We start from the raw sequence: 22,455 nt of genomic DNA on the forward strand, positions 1-22,455 counted from the left end.
AGTTATTTCAAAACCACAGATACACCTTACTGATATGTCCCAAATAGTACAAAACATACGTTTAGGGTTTCCTGTCGACTAACTCCAATCACTGAACAAGTAGAAAACAATTTGTTAGTTTGTTTTTCAACACAGAAATAGGCGAGTGAATAATTGTTTAGTTTACTAGTTCGAGAGTTCATGTGTATGAACAGTAGATCTGGCCAGTGAGTTTTCAGAATCTTGATTATATCTCTTTAGTTAGTTTAATTATGGTAAATATTCATGATACCTACTGCTAAAGACATTTAACTAACAATTCTTCCACTTAGTCAAATTATTTGTCGAAAAATTGTGCAGTATTTCAATAGTTTTCATCATGGAATGATATTTAGCTTGACGACTGTTAAAATCATGGTTTGTTTTATAGTTTACACTACTAAATTGGCTTAGAAAACCAATGGGAACTAGGAAGTGATGAATAGTTATTTCATACTAGTTTGAGACTTCTTGACCTGATCATATAATGAAACCCGGACCTACAGGTCAAACCACTCAGCTGGGACCAAATAGGTTACATCTCCATCTCCACAAACATCTTCCAGTGCCACCGATGGGCAATTAACTCAAACCCGATATGACTAAACTGCTCTATCCATAGCTTCTTACTTATGTCTAACCTCTAAAAAAGTCTTTAATGAGCGCAAATTTGTTACTAGTTTAACAGGTTTTTAGAAATTACTGTCCTCCTTTACAATAATTATTTAACTAAGGTTAGTTTTTGATGTAAACTACAAAATTCAACTATCTCCATAACGTATTCATCCTAGGAAATATTTGTTGAGGATTTGGTTATCTAATTCGTTCTAGTATAAGACTCAAAAGTGCTATTCCACTGCCCAACACCTGAGGATCAAACCTACGATCTGTGGTTAGTATGTCAAGTTGTCATAGAAACCAACTTTATATAAAATATTTAAATCATTCAAATTCAGCACCTACATATAATACACATTTTTCACTGATTTCTTTTCTGTAAACTTAACACAGATACACATATAATCCATAATCAGCTAATATCAAATTAAATGACTCATTATTGAACGAGAAAATCAATAATAAACACAACCATAACAGCACTAACAATCCATCATTTTATTCATAATAATCATAATAATAAATGAAATATACATTTGAAACTGATGAAAAATTAGTTTCTATGCAAAAAGTTATATAACAGGCATAAACCAATAAAATACACACGGGGTGTCAACAAATTAAATTGATTTTTCTTCCAAAAAAAAAGAAAAAAAGAAAAACATTATCTAAACTACGAAATAGTTATTGCACATTTATATACTCATAAATAATGATGAAAGTTGTGCTGGTTTCAATAAGCCGCTTGTTATATATATAGATATTTATAAAAAAAGTGTTGATAATTCAAATTTTTCACCATTTCAATATTGTCATTCATTTAAACAAATATTTTCATTGGTTTATGTTCAATTGATTTGAAGGATGATATACAATTATAGTATAGTATTGAGCTAATCAGAATCAAGATAATCATTTGAAGACTTTATATGAAGTTTAAAATAAGTAGAGCTAGCTAACATTGTAGTTGAATTCATGAGTCGATCTAAGTTAGACAACTATTGGAAATCTGGAAACACTGAATGACCGTTAGGTGTCTTAGTATGGCACTCCTCAATAGTCCACATACACCATCCTACACATCAGAAATTGAACACACGAATTCCGATCTCATACGCAAATAATTAACATATAGACCACTGATCCATCGTTTGATGGTGTTTATGTCTAATTTCAGTCGATCCATGATCTTGTGCAACCCCTTGATCCATTGTATGAGGTGGATAACTTTTTCACACCCTTCACGGACTGGACTTCAGTGGTTACGGCTTCCAGGTTTACATTGGTGGTCTAGCTTAGATGGACTCATGAATTCAACTATCACAATTACTACAATCTCCTTAAAACCCCATTCTAGCTAACATTTATCTAATGATTGGCTTTAATAGAGATTACATTTATCTACAGCTTTAACGTTTTAAAATTGACAAAAATGGTTTATTTCATTGTCAATTGAAAAATGATTTACTATCAATACTGTACGAAATATGATTAGCTAATTACATTTAATTAAATTACATTTAAAATATAAATTAACATGAATTCTCTTCTTTTTCTTTTGTTCAAAGTAAACTCTGAACTAAATCAATTCTAATGCTAACATGGTAAATAATAACCATTATTAGCAAAGATGGATAGTGGCTAGCAATGGTATCCAGAACGCGCGTCTCGTCCTATTCAGGACTCGTCAGTTGGATGTACTTGCATATCACAGTCGATGTTCACTCCGGGACTCGAACCCAATACCTTTCGCTTCAAACGCCATCGCGTTATCCACTCAGCTACTGAGTCCTGTTAGCCACTTGCTTGTACAATGGCGTGAAGTTTAAATTCAATTAGTACTGTGTGTTTGTATCTTCCCATTGATGTTTAGGACTGCAACTGGTCAATCTCTTGTTGGCATATGTGCGTCCTGGATTCCACTGCTAGCCACTATTCATCTTTGCTTATAATGCTTGTGAATTAAGGCTATATCGAGGCAATACGCACAGTATGCACATATGCCAATTAGAGACTGACCAGTTGCAGTCCTAAACATCAATTGGAAGATACAAACAAACAATACTAAGTGAATAACCATTATTGTTTTGTGCAAATCGTTTAGAAAAGTTAGTACTTATATATATAAATCTAAGATCATTGTCTTGTAACATGATTTAGTCGATTTTTCATAAAGTCTGCAGACAGATATTACATGGATTGTAAGAAACCCTTTGTAGAAGTAAGTAGTAACTTTCAAAAGGATCCAAACTGACATAGGTTGTGTTTTATTATCATTAATTTCAATAATGCATATGTTGAACATACATGAAAAGAGACATGCAAATAAGAAAAGCACACATGGAGCGATTATTCTACTTGTTACTTAAGGCAATATACAGGCAATCCACACAGGATTCACATACGCCAATAAGAGACTGATCAATTATAGTCCTTAACATCAATGGGAAGATTGAAGCAAACAATATTAAAATGTGAGTCAATTGAAGCTAGACCACCATGGAAAACCTGGAAACACTGGACGGCCGTTTCGTCCTATTATGGGACTCCTCAGCGGTGCGCATCCACAAACCCGCTCTCGCGAGATTAGAACCCAGGACCTACCAGTCTCGAGCCGAAGCCCTTAACCGATAGACCACTGAGCTGGCATCCAACGGTGTTAATGTCTAACTTCAACTGATCCACGAAGTTGAGCAACCATTCACCAATTGTCTTCAGTGAGTTCCTATCTCACAACAGACGTGGTTTTGAACTCCACTGGTCACTGCTTCTCACTAGAGCTCCTAGATATACTTCTCGAAGTCACTAGTGAGCATATGATAAATACTAAATCTCCACAAAACCCCTTTCTGATATTAAAATGAATTAAGTGATTGTTCTTGTTTGAGATTATTCATTCAATTCAAACTAAACATATTTGAGTCATGTAGTGAGTATGATATGTTCAATTCATTTGGTCAATCGCCAATAGTCTTACATTTTTAAACTCAGTTTATTTGTAAATATGGTGAAATCATTTAAATATCAACTTTAATGTTTGTCATATTCTTAACAAAATTAAACTTAATCAATCATAACTAATGTCAGTCTATAACGAAATACATCGATAATTGAAGTTAATTTCCACTAATAGTCAGATTAAAGTGCACTTTGATAGATCTGGTATTTAAAAACTTGATACTGACTTGTTAACTGCTCAATAGTCATTTGGAATTTCCTACACTACAACCGAGTGTGAGAGACAAAATGTAGAATGCATAAAAGAAAACTTTGGGTACGAAGAACGAGAATATAGATTTATAGTTGACTTCGATATTCTACAAGTATCTGAAAACATGCCTAAATTAGTAGTAAAATCAGTCTCGTGAACAACTATCCATTGGACACATTATATCATAACGTTCATATATCAATTAATATTCTAGTCACTGATTCTGATGATCGAAAATCTCGCTCATCAAATCATCGTAAAACCTTCAACCATAATATTAATCCGTCCGAATATAACACATAAACCATTATTTTTTAGAACTCTCCTGGAAGTTTTTATTCAATACCGATGTGGCGAAGTGCTTTTAGGATTTTTCAAGATTCTAAAGACTTTTCAAAGAAATACTTAAAAGATTCTAACAGATTTTAGAGGTTCAAGTGATAATTTATGATTGATAGAGGTCAAAAATTTGTCGGAATTCAAATAGTCGTCATAAATGGTATTAAACCATTTTCATAAAATGAATAGGCTACGAATCAGTGTTTAGAAGATAATTTGATGACATCAAAACTTGATGGTCATGAAGTCAATCCTCCTAGCCGAAGTGTAAGTTCTGGTTAGTAGCCATTTACCAAATTGTAACGCTTGTCCAGTATTCTCTGGTTTTCAATAGTAACCCAATATGATATAAATCTGTACTATCAAGATCATATGCTAATCACCAGGAGATTTCCACTTGTACACTTCATTCCATTTCCCACCCATATCTTTTCAAAACTCATTCATGCATAATCAATATATTTGTTTATTTAAAATAAAAATTTAAGAAAAGATAAATATATATATGAGCATTTCTATTCAATCCACATTCACTCCCTGCCACCTCCTTATTATTACATTATTTAGGTAAATTAATTTCGGTAAAAAAAGAACACAGTCAATATATATGTATATATATGTATGACTTAATATCTATATGAGACAAGTGAAATACAAACAAGCAACAAGAGAAAAATTACCAACAAGATTTCATTTCATTTATTTTATTATTAGGTCATAAAATTCCTTATGGAGGGGGGAGGGGGTGAATTGCCATTACCACTTCACCTTCGTACTGTAATCTTTTCATTATGTTGCATTTTTTTTTAATGATTTTCATTTGAGTTATTTAATTGTCATTAAAATTTACCTTAAGCAATATAATAATAATAATAATGATTGTTATTATTAGGTAAAAAACAAAAGATGATCTGTTATTTATAAGCCATAAACTTTCTAGTTAGTCTTCCTCCACTACATTCACCTACCCATCATCTCTAGTTATATAAGTGTATTCATTTAACGAAAAACAAAAGCAGATTTTTATTGGAGTGTTGTGTGTGTGGTGGGTGGTTGGGTGGTTCAAATAAAGACATTCTGACTTACTCTGATAGATTGATGTGATAAACTAAAAATTTAGTGTCGTATATATGTCGTATATATATGTACAGTTTGATAACGAATTCGTTGAAAAGAGATCCCTTCGCTGAACTTCGTGTTTTTAAATACACATTTATTCTTATCAGAAGGGGTTTTTGTGGAGATTTAATATTTTCATAGTTGAAAGCATGAGTCAATTGAGGAGTCCCACAATAGGACGAAACGGCCGTCCAGTGCTTCCAGGTTTTCCCTGGTGGTCTAGCTTCAATTGACTCACGCTTTCAACTATGAAAGCACATTTGTTCATTACATGTATTACTTTGCTTTTCCCCAACTGTATTTAAAAAGAAAAATAGCTGTATTCCATAAGGAAAAAACGAAACAATATTTGAAACAATTTAAAATACAAGTGATATGTATAAACTGTATTCATCACAGATTAATGTCACTTGAGGTACGATTGAAAACAAGGGAGCTCAGTGATGAGGAGCACTATACTGTAACGAAACAATCATCCACCACAACACTCTAGTTTCCAGTGGTATGCCAATTAAGATTAATCTGCAAAGAATATAACCAGAACATTAGACTCAGTTTCTGGGAAAGCAATCCAACTAGACAAAAGATATTCTGGAATTAATATACTTACTAGTCAGTTGGAATAGGTCTCCATTTTGTGTACTGGAACCTTAAACTTTACTCAGAGTAAAATTCAACATTGCAACCTTCTCAAACTTGATTCTGCTCATTTAAATTGGATAGCTACTAGTAGGAGATCCATAACCCTTATTTTCTCCGAATCGGGACTCGTAAGCAAGATGTACCTGAATACTAGTGTTGGTATTCACATGGAAACTCAAACTCTGCACCTTATACTTCGAACACTAACTATTTATCTACGAACCATCAGATTTTAATTGATGACGAACTCTTACAATGGGTATGAACATATTAGTAAGTGTTTATAATTTCCAGTTGTTGATGTTCAAGATTGAGGTTGATCAGTTTCTTGAATGAGTATATTTAACTCTTAACATTGGGAACTGGCAAAGACAAATCCTTAAAAATTTGGTCATGTTCAGTTCTTCAGTGAGCGTTTACATGCTACAATCATATAAGGTTGCTTACATCAAATGATTTGAAAATTTGGGATATTTGAAAATATAGTTTCCAAATTGTGGAACAAAGTTAAAGCAACTGACATTTGAATTGGATATATGATGATAATGGTGAACTGATGACTAATTCTCCTCTACAATTTCTAATACAATAAGCTAATATATTTAGTGTACGATGCACCGTATAATGTTCATTACATTTCTGTAAGCAATAATAATTCTTTTATTAATTACACCTATTTTTTGTCTGTCAATACTTGGAAAAATAAGAGGATTTTAAGTTGATAGAACACATACAAAAACATTGAATGCTAAGACATTTCAACATACCTCTGAAGTACTCGAAATACTAAGATGAAATTCAGTTGTCCAAGTGTGATGAACTGGTTCATGATTTCAATAAAAAATTTAACAGTTTCCACAACCCTATACTGATATTTATCATGTGGTCACTGGTGACGAACTTCGAAAAGAAATTTCGGGAGTTCTAGGGAGAAGCTGTGACAGGTGTAACTAAACTGTGTTGAGTGTGGACAATTACCCACCAAGGTTGATCGAAAATGACAGCACAATATCATGAACTGATTGCAGTTAAACATGCACTCAATTGGGTCCTGGTCCAATGATTTAGAAGTTGAGTATTATCACTCAAGACCAAAGGTCATGCATTTGATTATCAATTGTGAGATCGTCAATTCTTACTGCTAAGGTGTTTCATACTAGAACGAAACTTCCGTCTAGTGCTTTCAGATCTTCAATGGTTGTTCAGCTAAAATCAGTTTGTGATTTCAATAAAATCTAATGGTTTGTACTGCTAACTTCAGTCGATTGGTGATATAGGGTAACCTATTTATATTGATATTGGTGATATTTCTATCGATCCGCTCCCCAACTGATATTATTGAATTCCACTGGTTACAACTTCTTAATAGAATTGAAAGTAATTTCCTCTGACATAAACTTCATCACATCCATAAAATATGAAATGAAATGGATTATCAGCATAAATGAAATAAGCTCCTAATCATTTATGGAGAAATCTGAATAGCTCACTTTAATCTGAAATTAATGCTAATCATGATTGCTTCCCTATTATACTATCAAAGTCAGACAAATCGACTCTATGCAAATGAATTAGAGTCTTTTGATCAATTAACACCATTTAAATTCATTGAAAAGCAAAATAAGTTTTACATAGTTGAGATCATGATTCAATTGACAACTATGGAAAACCTGGAAGCACTGGATAGCCGTTTCGTCCTATTGTGAGACTCCTCAGCAGTACGCACCCACGATCCCACCTTGCGAGATTCGAACCCAGGACCTATCAGTATCGCTTCAATTGACTCATAATCTCAACTGTATAAAATTACTAAAATCTCCACAAAACCCCCTTCTGAAAATAAATTTTAATTAAAATTTTAAACCTCATAAACACCGATATTATTTAAATAGGAATAATATATTTGTAAAATCTCAGCGAATGAATTTGAAGTAAATTCAACGTTTCGCCTGGCAATCTGGTCCAAGCGTTTTCAAGGAAATATATAATTCCTTAAAAAAGCTTACATCAACTCGACGCTCAAATACTGTGAAACTATTCGCTCTAATTTAGACAAAAGTTCTTATATAAACCGATATTATTTATTTGTTTCTTTTATCATTCATCTATTTTTATGTAGCCTCGAAAGTAAAAAGGAAACAAAAACAAAATGACAAATTCTGAAATTTCTTCAATTTGCTTTAAACAAGAATCTATTAATGATAATTCACCTACAACTTCTTCATCTATTTCAACTATCCCACAATTTTATTCAGATAATCATCATCATCATTATAATATTCATCATTTAAACTCAGGTACTACTTATTTAAATGAACAAGAATTGAATTTCAATAATTTTGTATCTACAACAACAGTAAATAATAAAATTAATTCAATGTTATCAATATCTAATAATTTATTAAGTAAAACATTACATAATCCTTTTATTCATTTCAATTTAACTAATCCATTAAATAATAATGATCATCATCATCACCATGATCATCATGATCATGATCGGGATCATCAATTAATTGATGAGATGGATAATTCAGAATTTATACATTCTATGCAACAAAATGAACGAATACAAAATGAAATGAATTATTCAACATTGACACCAACATCATCATCAGCATCATCATCGTCATTAGCGGTAGCAGCTGCTGCATCATCATTAACTGAATGTTTAAAAATAAAAACTATGAATAATATACCATTTTCAACTGTGAATGTTACATTAAATAAAGATATAATTGAACAACAGTTCAATGTTCAAAAATTAGGTAATACTCGTAATGATAATAATAATAATAATGACAATAATTTAAAGAACAGTCTAATTAGCTTGCCATCAACATCATTGTTCACGTCAACACATGCATCCAAATCTTCTACTTCCAAGTTTTCACATCATCATCAAAATCCGAGAACAACAATGACCATGGGAATAGGTACACCAACTGCTACTACTACGACTACCACTACCACTACAACCACGACAAGAACTTCAACTACAATAAATCGTTCAAATGGTAGTCAAGACTATAAAGAATATGGAAATTCATTACGTTCAACTGTACAAAATCGATTAAACAATCATTCACATTCACATCCACATCATCATCATCACCATCATGTTCATCATTATAGAACAGCATCTATTTGTTCAAGAGCGTCATATATGTGTCGTAAGTGTAAAACACATGGACATAATATTCCAGTTAAACGACATAAACGTACATGTCCATATACAAATTGTAAATGTATTAAATGTCATCTTGTTGATCAAGGTAGAAAAGTGAGTAATCTATTTTGTTTATTTTTATGTTACTTATTTTAAAAGTGTATTAATACTTCATCTGTGAGAATGTTTGATATATTATACAAGATGATTTTAATTCTCTAATGTTGTTAATCTGTTAATAAGTTAAATCAGTATGGGGATTTCTTGATATTGTAGTATTTTCAAAGTTGAATTCACGGGTCGATCTAAGTTAGACAATCATTGAAAACCTGGAATCACTGAATGGCCGTTGGGTGTCTTAGTATGGCACTTCTCAATAGTCCACACACACGATCATGCACGTCAGAAATCGAACATACGAATTTCGATCTCATATGCGAATATTTAATATCTAGATCACTGATCCGTAATTTGATGGGGTTAATGTCTAAGTTCAATCGATCCATGATCTTGTGCAACTTTTCAAACATTGTCTTAGGTGGGTAACTGTTTCACATCCTACACGGATTGGACTTCATTGGTCACGGTTTCTCACTAGATCTTCAAGAAATTCATGTTGAAGCTAGTCACTAATGAGTATATGATTGTTATGAGAATAGTGATTTTTGGAGATTGTAGTATTTTCCTAGTTGAATTGATTAGTCGATGTGTTGATGCGCACTGGTGAGTAGCCCCATAGTGTGACGAAACTTCCAAGTTTCCAGTCCTAGTTTAGGTTAGATCGACTCGTGTAATCAGTTAAATTTTTCAAAAAAATATTGTTTGATATTTAATTCATTGTATCATGAGATAATTTAAAGTAAATAATCGAAATCGTATATAAGATCGATGATGTAAAATTCTTAAATATAATTTAGGACAGAGAGCTCAAGTGTTATGTCATATATTGATCTAATTTGATCTTCATTTATTTGGTTTTTACTGAGTATAAGCATATTCAATTGTAGTGATTTTGTGTGACGTTTGTTCAGTGTGATAGTTTTGTTTAGACTATTATATCGTCATAGCTAATTTATATAGAAGTGAACAAATACCAATGATGAAATAGTATTATGTAGTCAATATGTATCAATAAATCTTTTTTTCTCAGTAAGATCCCCATTCGGATTATCTGGGATTATATAAGAGGAAAAGAGTTATAATATTCTGATAACAAAATGTAGGTATAAGTTACTCTCTATTCTGTTTTGTATTAGTTATTTGAATTTTCCCATTGATGTTTAAGACTACAGTTGATCAGTCTCTTATCGGCATATGTGAATCCTGTCCGGATTACCTCGATATTGTCTTAAGTCACAGGCATTATAAGCAAAGATGGATGGTGGCAAGCAGTGGAATTCAGGACGCGTGTTTCGTCCTACGTGGGACTCATCAGATGGATGTACCTGCATCCCTGAGTCCTGGAGTGAGCATCAACTCTACCATATACTTTGGTGAAATACATGAGAAAGTTACTTAGGAAGTATAACATTATACAAGTAAAATAAGATGATGTATCCAATCGATTGAAAAGCAAAACATTTGATTAAATTATTGAGAATAAAATCGAAACAACCAATACATACAGAGAAATAGGAGATAACTGAATTAATAATAATAATAATTTCTATCTGGCGTTCATGTAACAGAATGTTAATCTAATAATCTGTATTAGATGGATAAATAGATAGAATAATTAATTGTTTTATCCATCTGATATAATTTTTTTTCTTTAAACATTTCCTATTTTATAAATAGAAACTGTACTCTTTTTTAAAGATTCACTTGGTGTTGTCGAGTCCCATAGTGAACATCAACTCTGAGATGTAGGTACATCCAGCTGACGTGTCCCAAATAGGACGAAACACGCGTCCTGGATTCCACTGCTAGCCACTATCCATCTTTGTTTGTAATTTATTTTGTTCTGAAAAAAAATCAATAAGATACTGAAAAAAATGTAGTTGGGGGGGAGTTTGTTTTCCAAATTTATTTATTATAATTTATATACTTAGTTATAGAGTTGAGTACACAACAAACATTATGAACTAATTAGATTTGAAATATTGAGTTAATTGTGCTTGAAAGATTGAAATAATTCTATTAAAGTTTAACATGGTAACCAAATAAAAATAAATAGTATTTTTACAAAAAAATGAATGAAGTACAAAATTCCAGTTTAGTATAATTTATGATTTTATGGGGTTCATGATGACAATATGGTGAGTAGCCTATACTCCTCAGCAAGTGGTAACAGGCGTAAGTAAGTAAGTATGATGACCATAGAATAGGTGATCTTTAATTGAAAAAGAAATAACTAGTTCTCTAGTTGTAGAAAACTTTTGACTTGGATTTTGGGTTAGTTGACACTTGACGATAAAATTTGCTTTTAATCTCCAGTAGACATTGGTCATCCACTTTCATAACCTAAGACATTAAACAATGAGCTATGTGAAGCATGACTAACTTCCTATTAAGCTTGTATATTAACATTGACCGATTTTTGAGTAGTGACTAATTTCATGTCTTTCAAGACTTTGATAATGATCAAATTCTAACAACCATGTTACAATATCGTCACTAGTCTAAGTTATTCGACATTATATGAACTTTTTCGGATTGTTAGATGGTTGTAACACGCCTCGATAACTAGTTTTGATGTGTACAATAACAAAATTTGTTGTTCTTTTCTGTTTACATTCTTTTCATTTGCCTTTAAATAATAGACATATTTTTCATTTAAATACGAACTATATTATAAAATCAATTATGTTATGTCATGATATTCATTCGGGTGTGATGGAGATTGTTGAATTTCAGTGAAATCATGAAATGACTTAAGTTAGATCAGCATTAGAAACCTGGAAGAACTGGATGACCGTTTCGTCCAAGTGTGACGCTTCTCAGCAGTGCACATCCTTGATCAAACACAGAACTTTCGATCTCACACGTGAATATTTAATCTCTGGACCACTGATCCAACATCTAACAGTGTTAACGTCTAACCTTAAAATAGTCTCAAAAATATCTAAGTTCTTTCTTCATCGTCATCAAACACCTTTTTGACCATTAAAGTAATCTAGTAAATAAATGTATCAGTTTAAAATGTTAGATTTGAAATTATGTTATGATCACATTCAGATGATTAAAAAAGAACACCCTATTTGAATTTTGTAGTTAAACACACCTAGTAAACCTTTGAAATAACTTATAATTGTACAAATAAATGATAAAGTCTTCCGAAAAATCAATGTCTGTAAATTAGAAAGGAAAATTTTGTTTTCAAACTTCTAACTGTTGGTTTTTGTTTTGGGTTTCTATCTCTCTAGGTTGTCGCTAAACAAATAGCTCTTTATCGTGATCAAACTGGTAATTCACATCAACGTGATACACATGAACAACAAGCGAGTTTGAATCGTGTACAAACATCCGCTAATATTCATTGGTTACAGACATCTACAGAAACAGTATCATCGTCACCTTCGTCGTCAATAAAAAAAATACCTACCACGACTACAGCTGCCTTACCTATTGCAACTACCAATCTCGGACGGAATAGAATTGATGAGGCAAAAATGAATAAAAATGCAACTACAACACGTAACACTACTCGTTTATCTGATACTACAGGAATACATGATCCTAGTTTTTGTGATGAAAGAATCAATTCAACATTAGTTCAGTTATCAACTCATTCTAATTCATTACGATCGATGGTAACAATGATGGACGATAAACAAACAATTACATCTGGTCCACATTGTCGACGATGTCGTAATCATTCAATAGCTGTTACATGGAAAGGACATAAGAAAACTTGTCCATTTAGAAATTGCCCATGTGATCCATGTCGATTGATTAACGTAAGAAAAGACACAGAAAAAACACTTAGGGAAATGGTAAGAAATGACAGTTTTTATTTTAAGAACTACACTCACCCTTCTGAAAAGGGGGATAATTGAATTTTATTTTTGTGTATATACATATTTCCACCTAAATAGTTATTTATTATTCATTATATTTTATGTTAGCGAAAAAATATCATTTCCGAAGGATTCGGAAATAACTTTGGCGAGACGGTTGGAGACACTAGCTGACTGAGTTTTTATCCTAGCTGCCAACTGTTAGGAAAGCGTACCTGAGATATTGAGGAAAATAGTGTTCCCCTGAATAGCTCTTTAGTAAAATCTGTGCATCATTGAATAGTGTGAGTTCGAATCCCATGGTGAGCATCTCTTTCCTCACTGTCTCCGATACCCCATAGTGACGAATGGTATATAGCTGTTGAGAATAAATAGGTAGTGACAATCAGGGGAGTCTAAGACTTGTGTTCCGTCCTTTTTGAAACTCTCCAGCTAGATATAGTTGCATTGTGCTGTTTATGTTCACAGTAGGGCATGAAACCTATACTTTTCTCTTCAAACTCCAATAAACTGTCGACTGAGCTGCTAGATTTCGTTTCTGGCAATGATTGATTTATTCTAAAGCATTTGTAAAACATGGATATATAGAAGGAATTCTCACACGATACACATGTCAACAAAGACTGATCAAAATTCAATACTGATTATCAACAATCCAATAATTTAAATCCTTACTAATAATATGAATGTCATATAGGATGAAAAAAGGTGAAACATTTCGTCCAGACGATTTCTTTCAACTATTCAACAATAATATTGATTGATAGCAGCTAGCAGTGGAATACAGGACGCGTGTTTCGTCTTATTTGGGACTCGTCAGTTGGATGTACCTGCATCTCAGAGTTCATATTCACTGTGAGACTCGAACTCAGTACCTTTCGCTTCAAACGTCATCGCGTTATCCACTCCACCACTGAGTCCTGATAGCCACTTGCTTGTGCAATGGGGTGAAGTTTAAATTCACTTAGTATTGTGTGTTTGAATCTTCCAATTGGTGTTTTAGGACTGCAACTGGTCAGTCTCTAATTGGCATATATGCATACTGTGCGTATTGCCTCGATATAGCCTTAATTCACAAGCATTATAAGCAACGATGGACAGTGGCTAGCAGTGGAATCCAGGACGCACGTTTCGTCCTATGAGAAGATTCAAACAAACAATACTGAGTGAATAATATTAATTATATAATACAAACTACAATAAATGTACCTATCATTAAATTGATTTATTTTATGATTTTTAAATCAGTTTTCAATTGTTGTTTTTTTTAAAGGTAAGTCACAATGAATTAAAACCTTTCACTAATGTTTTCAAAGAAAATCGTAACAATTATTCAACTCCTAAATTACAATCAATTGTACAAAGTAATTCAACATTGAATGATACAAATATTCAAGCAGACTATCCATACAAACCATCAATTAACCCATATAATAATAGTAATAAGATCAATGTAAATCATCCCAATGGAAATGAAAAAATCGAAGAGACATTAATCAATCAACAGATAAACGAGAGTTTATTATTATCAAGACCACCGAAATCATCACCATGTTTAACACAATTATTACATAATAATCTTAGCAACAACAATAACACTGATAATACTACTACTAATAATAATAATGATCCATTCATGAGTACAACCCGTTCTCAATTAAATCCTAAATTAAATTCCCGATCAAATTCTATTGATTCAATTTTATCACAAAATAGTTCAGAGAATTATCTGAATGAATCTTTATTACCTCCATCATCATATCAATTAGCAACAACACTTTCTAATATGAATCATTTAAAAGAACAAACCAATTCAATCCAATCAAAATCAACAACACAATTAAAAAATTCCAATCTTTTAACTATACATGAAATAAATCATCTATCATCATCGGATTGGTGGATACAATCAACCAATTTATTACATAATATACCAACTACATTAACATCAGTATTATCACCAACTACATTATCAATGAATGTAAATCATCCTATAGAGAATTCATTAACTACAATGAATTCAATTGATTGTATACAATATGATACAAGTTTAGGATATATTCATCAAAAAGGTAATGATAATGCTAGTACAGAATTTGATTCTGCAATTACAACAGATTTTTCACAATTGAACTCAATAGAAGATTATTATGAGTCACCAATTCTAAAAAATAGTTTAACCAATGAAGCCAATGTTAATTTTCATTATAATGATAATTATAATAAAAATTATTATTATGATAATGGTGATTATTTTGGTCCTACTATCGATTTTAGAAATACATCACCTTATTTATGTCGAATAAATCGATCTCAAGCATACAATCCCACAACGAATAACTTGAATAGTAATATAAACATACATAATAATAATAATAATAACAGTTGCGCTAATCATAGTAATAACCCTATGAACAATAAATTTGGCTCATATTTCACATCACAATTACCTAGCGAAACTGCTTTCTATTGTCCTGAACGCGTTTCAGCCGTGGCAGCAGCAGCTGCAGCCGCTGCGGCTATGGTTGCAATGACACCAGCTATCAATAATTCGCCGAGACGATGTTCACATCATCATTACCATCATCATCATTGTCATGCACATCCACATTGTCATATTAATCAAAATTTTCGAGAAGATATTCAACAACGACATGGACAAGGTAATATAGATGATGACTATGATGATGAAGATGATGATGTGGTTGATAATGACGACTTACTGAATGAAGCAAATACTATTGATGCTAAACGTTATCATCATTATCACCATATGTACAATCAATCCGCCTCAATTCAGCATCAACAACATCATAAACCTTACGAAACATTAGATCCTGAGTTATATTCAAATTTAGGACAAAACAGGACAGTCAGGGAAGGATGTCCTTCTATTGATGGTGAGATTCATGTGCCATCAATGGATAAAACATGCGTAATAACTGGAAATTCACTACCATATATTGATGAGTATCCAGGTTCACCGGTAGAACACTATTCAAGGTTTAATAGATCACCAAGAGATTGGATAAATAAAGAAACAGATGATATTCGAATACCTCAAGAAGAATTAACAACACTAATACGACATACTGGTAATAATAGCAGAAAACATGAGTTACCACTAACCACAACATTCCAACCAGTTTCTTCTACTAATTATATGTCCTTAGCGTTTAATCAACTTACTGTAGGCAAGTTTCATGATCCAAATTTAACCACAGTTTCATCAGCTCCATCATTTATGCCTCTTGAGATAAATAGTAGTTTACCAATTTCTTTTCCACGCCTTCCTACCAATATACCCTCATCACGAACTCTGGATTATTCAAATCCAATATGGAGAAATCACTCTAATCTTAAAATGAATCATCTGTTGTCTGACATGCACACATCAATCAATATATCTGATAATACTCATGTTAGTGATGATGATATTGATGATGAGGATAATGATAAACAGACTAACTCAAGAGTCTCACTAAATCATTTAATGAATAATTCAAAATTGGAATACTCAAGACACATTATCAATCAGTCTGAACATGGTAGTGATGTGAATTTGTCAGCTTGGTCTTTGCTGCAGTTTAGTAATGATGATAATCAAGAAATGATCGATAATAATAATAACAGTAATAATGACAATTCCAATATAGTGTTGAGCATTGGAAATGTTGAATCAACCAATAGAATTAGAGATGAAAATGCAATATTGAACCGATGATTTAACTTTTTAAGTGTAAGTCAAATGATTTACTTTCACAATATTCCTTTTATAAGTTTTCCTGGTTCTTTTCTGATTTAGGGTCATAGGGAATCTTTAGCCGAACAATTCAATGTCATATATAAATTTGTGCTTTATTAATCATTTGGATTATTTAGTTGTGTAAATATCCAAATATTGAATAAAGAAACAAATCAATCATAGTATTATTCAGTCAACTACATTATTATTAGTTAAATTCATAGCTTTGAAGGAATGCTGACTTAATACAACAGAATCAGAATCAATTTTTATCGTTCCTTATTTGACTTGGATAACTCCTGTGACTTCGAACTATAAAATTGTTTCAACTTCTAATATCCAAAGAAGTGCGATTAACCCTATTTGATGCACGTCCAATAATCAACTGAAGTATTCTGATATTAAGTTCTCTCCTCGAACTATACTCCAACTGCTTTTGTTTGGACAGTCGGTTAGTATAATTAATAATCACATAAATATGTACCCTAGAGCCGAGTAAATAAACTTGAACGTGATGAGTTATAATTTATGTTGCCAACTTTTTGATGTATCTACACTAAGTGACTATACCAGGTGACTTAGAATTGGTTAGGTGGTTGACAGAAAAAAATTAGATTAATAAATCTTTAGTTAACATTAACAGTTCAGTGGTCACTTAATTTGTAAGTCATTCTCTAGTTAATAATTTCATATATATTGGATTATTGTCTTTAGATATAAACTAGTTGGTTACAAAATCTTACAGAAGATGTATTAATACTATATTATAGTACACTACGATACAAAACATAACTCCCTTGACCCATATACTCACAAACATATACAACATACACAGTCACCAGTGTGCTATGAAGCATAAAATAATCCAACCACTCTACAAATTTTTCCTATAATATATAGGTATATTCTTATTCGATTCTTTGCTAAATAAGTTGTTTCATCTACTTCACTAACCATCACTGAACTCTTGATATAAAAACCATTACACACAAACATTGACTTTTCTATCTAATATGGCGTCCTTTTCATACCGGTAACTAATGCCATCATTAAGCAGTGATGTTATAGAGCTGATTGATCATTCAATTATGTGTTGTTGTTGTGTTGATGTGTTTTCTTCGTCAGGTGACAAATCAAAATTCAATTCATTTTTTGCCATGGTTTATTTTTTTAAGAAGACAAAACAAAAATGTAACAAATGAATAAATGAAGAGGGATTAACGTCCAGAGAACATGTGGGTATGTTGCTGACCATTGACAGTATTTCCACAGTCTTCATTATATATTTGATAAAGAAAAACCAGGAGAGGGAGAGGTTGTTTTAAGATTGTGGTTTTATTTATTATTTGGCCAACAGCGGAAACCGAGATACGCGTTTCACTGTACTTAGAACTCGCCAACCAGATCCACCTAAATACCAGTGTTTACACTAATACTTGAAATCAGTGGTCGTCGCTTCAATACCCAACGCGTTATCCACTGAGCCACTGAGTCCGGATAGTCATCAAATCGTTCAACAGATATAAAGGTGTTTATGTGATGCATATATGGCAATAGAGAATGATTGATTACAGCAATAAGGAGTTACAAGCCACTGCTAATTGTCCTAAGTTAGTCTTATTTTTTGATAAAAATGATCAAGAAGGGGGGCTGTTGAATATATTTATCACATGAATAATACTTGGTCAAATTTAATAAAAAAATTACAATCGAATGACAGTGCATCAAACTACTTAGTTGGAATGTTAGATATTTGGAGGTCATTTGCATGAAACTAAACTTTATCTAGATATCATGTCAGTTAGTGCTTGTCAACAAGTGATAACGTCTCAGATTGTGAAGGTGGATGACGCTGCTTCAAATATTGCTGAGAGCATCAGTTCTTTCAAGGTTTTAGTCATTCTTTTGTGAAAAGTACCAACTCTCACGAAATCTAGCTCTATGGTTACCTAACGACTAAATCCAGTCACTATATATCTCAAGACAGCACACCCTGTATCAAGTCACTTAGACTAGTGGTCACATCCTCCATCGCCCTTCTGAACATTTTGTTGATGCAGATATGGTCAATTTGGTTTTGCGTAGTGTGATCCGGTGAAGTCCATGTGGCTTTGTGAGTGCGTTTATGTGGGAATATATTGACACCTATGACCAGTTTATTGAAGGCACATAGGTCTGCAAATCTCTCACCATTTTCGTTCCTTTCTCTCAGTCAGTCCATGTCGTCCCATGATGTCTTCATATCCAGTGTTGTCCATTCCAACCTGGGCATTTAAATCTCTCATCAGAATGTTCAGGTCCTTTGTTGGGCACTTCTCGACGATTGACTGCAGCCTATGGTAGAATTGATCTTTAACATCCTCATTGTAATCGTTGGTGGCGCACAGCATTGGATGACGTTCATTGTAATGCCCTCTCTCTTTGTTTTGAAGGAGGCTTTGATGATTCCTGGTCCATGAGATTCCCATCCTACAAGTGCATTTTGTGCTCGTTTGGGAAGCATCAACATCACTCCTTGTGTATGTGGGGCATTTTATTCTTCATGGCCGGAGTATAACAGAAGCTCTCCTGAGGCTAGTCGTTGTTGTCCAACCTGCGTCCAATGTGTTTCACTGATCCCAAGCATTTCCAGGCTTTGTCTTTTCATTTCTGTGGCAATTTGGAAGACTCTCTCGGTCTCCCACATTGTACGAGCACTCCATGTACCTAAATAAATGGTTGCTCTGGTTGTCAAAAGGGGCATCGGCCTCGTGAATTCCGGAGGAACTCGGCTTTCACCATGAGGCGTCATAACTCTTCTAAATGAAGACCTTCTGACTCCCAGGGCGAAGTTTAAATGGTTTGAATAATGTTTTCTGGTAAGCGATTTTTAGCGAGTTAGTTGCTAACCCCATGCCCAACCCTCCTCCTTCATCAGTGCTTGGGACCATCAGTAGACTCCAGAGGGACTATAGATGGAGTTTGTTACTTTCTATGAGTTCAGTAATTTAATCGAAAGTCTTTTAAACTAGTTCCTGATGATTTTGCTTGAGAAGATAATAGAACAAACACGCTGTCACAACATTCAGCTCAGAGGAATCAACACCTCCAAAATCCTTCCGTATAACATTATTCTTGTCTGTCATCAAAAATCTATTTATCTATTCCAAGTGTGTTATTGAAGGAAAGTATTTACCCCTAAATGAACAAATACTGAATAACTAATAATTCAAAATATACTTGTGTAACAATTAGTCATACAAAATCGAATTTATTTTGTTTATAAAGTAAACTTTATTCTTAATACTCCATTCAAATATTCTAACCTTATAATGGAACAATTACTAACTAGCTGGTATTTTTAAGTAAAAATACTTCTACTACCGTTATTTCGACAACTATTGGAAACTAGGAAGCACTGGACAGTTGTTTCATTCTAGTATGAAAATATTCAATGGTGGAGTTCAATCATTATTAGGAGTGATGCTTAACGCTCACTAATGGTACCAGAAGATGTTTGTACAATATCCTAAATCGACTGGAGTTAAAAATGTAAACCATTGAACGTTGACACAGTAGTCTAACGGTTAAGATATGAAGGCCTTTCTCAGATCTCTCGATGTTGTCATGGAAGCTCACTGTTGAGGAGTTGCACACTAGGATTAAATGACTGTCCAACGATTTATAGCTAATAGCGATCAATGTGTAATCTAAACTACACAATCCGATAATCTCCGCAAGCCCTCTATACAAATATTATTTCTACCAGTATTACTCGATTAACATAGAGTTTCGACTAAAAAAGATTCAATACCTATCTTCCATCTTTTCACAAATAATTTCCCTTCTTCTCTTCCTTTCTTTTATTTCTATTTTAGTTCCTACCGATAGAATTCAGCCAATCTTACCTAATATTATAAAAGAAAAAAAATGGGACACAACACCTAAATTAAAAGTCAAAAAACGCTGTTCCAATATGTTTCTCAACAAATCATCATTTTTTACACAAACTTAGTTGGTGATTTCTTTTAGCAGTACAATAATATTACAATGATACATTCCATACATATTTCATCTTTACGTATATGTACTTATTAATGTATTACTACTACTACTACTACTACTAATAATAATAATAAGAAGAAGAAGAAGAAGAAGAAGAAGAAGAAGAAGAGGAAGAAGTAGGAGATGATGATGACGATGATGATGATGATGAACAGTAAAAATTATCCATGACATTCCCTTCTCCATTATTTATTTATGAATAATATCATACTTCAGTTGTTTGTTTGTTTCTTTGTTTTTTTTAAAATTTTATCAAATCTTAATTGATTAAACTTCTGTTTTTACTATAAACCGACAGAAAGGTACCAAGGTATCTAAGAAGAACAGTACAAAACATAATACAATTTTAATCATACTATTAATACTATCTGTTCTATCCTTGATTAATAGTTTACTTCATATATACTTCATTGGTTCATGTTTTTTGTTTTTTAAATGTTCAATTTTTAATTGAATATACCTTTCAATCAGATTCAATATGGATATAGATAAATTCAAACAAAACAAAAAAATAATTTTTAGGTAACTCTTTTATGCAACTATTCTATTCAGATATTATCATGTATAATTTAAAGAGTTTTCCCTTGTTTTCTAAGATAATAATAATAATAGTTGTATAACAAGATTTATGAATTACGTAAATGTTTTTTTCAAATTATAGATCTGTTCGGAAGGGGTTTTGTGGAGTCCCATAATAGGACGAAACGGCCATCCAGTGCTTCCAGGTTTTCCATGGTAGTCTAGCTTCAATTAACTCACGCTTTCAACTATTGATCTGTTCAACAATTCCCCATTGAATTAGTGGTCCAAATTATTATCAATGATAGAAAGGACTGATATAACTAATGGATTTAAAATAGTTTTGTTTCTGCATATACTATGATGCGGTTATAAGACTAATCTGGGTGATTAAGTTTATACTACCGCTAGATTGAATACTCAAACGATCCGTTATACACAGACCAGATCACGATATATTAGATCAAGGATTCACGACTCAGAATAGAGAACTAGAGTATAGATTAGATAATATTTTATTTCACGCAATTACAAGCGGTCACTTTCAGTGAGTTCGAAGTAAAAATCAATAAAAGGAAAGAAAATCACATATTTATTATGTAGTAATTTGGATGCTTGTTTGTCCACACTCATTGGCCAATCATACTTGACTTTCATTACCACATATCAAAGACTATGAGTGTTCTTTTTAAGAGATTTTCTTTTTAAAAAGTTTGATAATTTCATCATACTGTTATAGGTAAACAAACTAAAAGATGAAACAAAGTAGTTGTATATCAAAAACGTTTTAAGAATTTCCTATTTGTAATTTTGGTTAAGTGATAAACAGGATTTTTATAGTTCAAGTAGCCATATTATCTGGTTTAGATAGTTGGATTATTTTATTGTTAATAACGGTGGAAGCAGAAGGACACGTTTTTAGTATCGAATCAGTCTATTTTGATAAGTTGCCTTGTTATTGGTCATCTTTATAAGTTTGTGTCTATGAGGAAGAGCACAATAACAATAATATCAAAAATGTAATGAGTGAAAACTAACCTACCACAATTACTAGTGATAAGTGTATTGATAA

General features: G+C 32.5%; 1 protein-coding gene and 1 non-coding gene across 2 annotated transcripts; one reads left to right on the forward strand and one right to left on the reverse strand.

The window, feature by feature from the left end:
- Positions 1-2,357: 2,357 nt before the first annotated feature.
- On the reverse strand, positions 2,358-2,424 carry Smp_tRNA_00147_Gln_TTG.1.1. The gene has a single exon. It is a non-coding gene (tRNA).
- Positions 2,425-9,113: 6,689 nt separating this feature from the next.
- On the forward strand, positions 9,114-20,814 carry Smp_138230 (hypothetical protein; the record flags this gene model as incomplete). The annotated part of the gene is made up of 7 exons (XM_018799503.1): positions 9,114-9,230; positions 12,482-13,051; positions 14,349-14,439; positions 14,797-15,147; positions 15,565-15,639; positions 15,808-16,338; positions 20,678-20,814. The coding sequence occupies 7 exons, from the start codon at positions 9,114-9,116 to the stop codon at positions 20,812-20,814; spliced, it is 1,872 nt and encodes a 623-aa protein (XP_018651285.1).
- Between the last annotated feature and the right edge of the window lie 1,641 nt (positions 20,815-22,455).

The sequence above is a fragment of the Schistosoma mansoni genome, chromosome 3 (assembly GCF_000237925.1).
Source record: "Schistosoma mansoni strain Puerto Rico chromosome 3, complete genome".
NCBI lineage: Eukaryota > Metazoa > Platyhelminthes > Trematoda > Strigeidida > Schistosomatidae > Schistosoma > Schistosoma mansoni.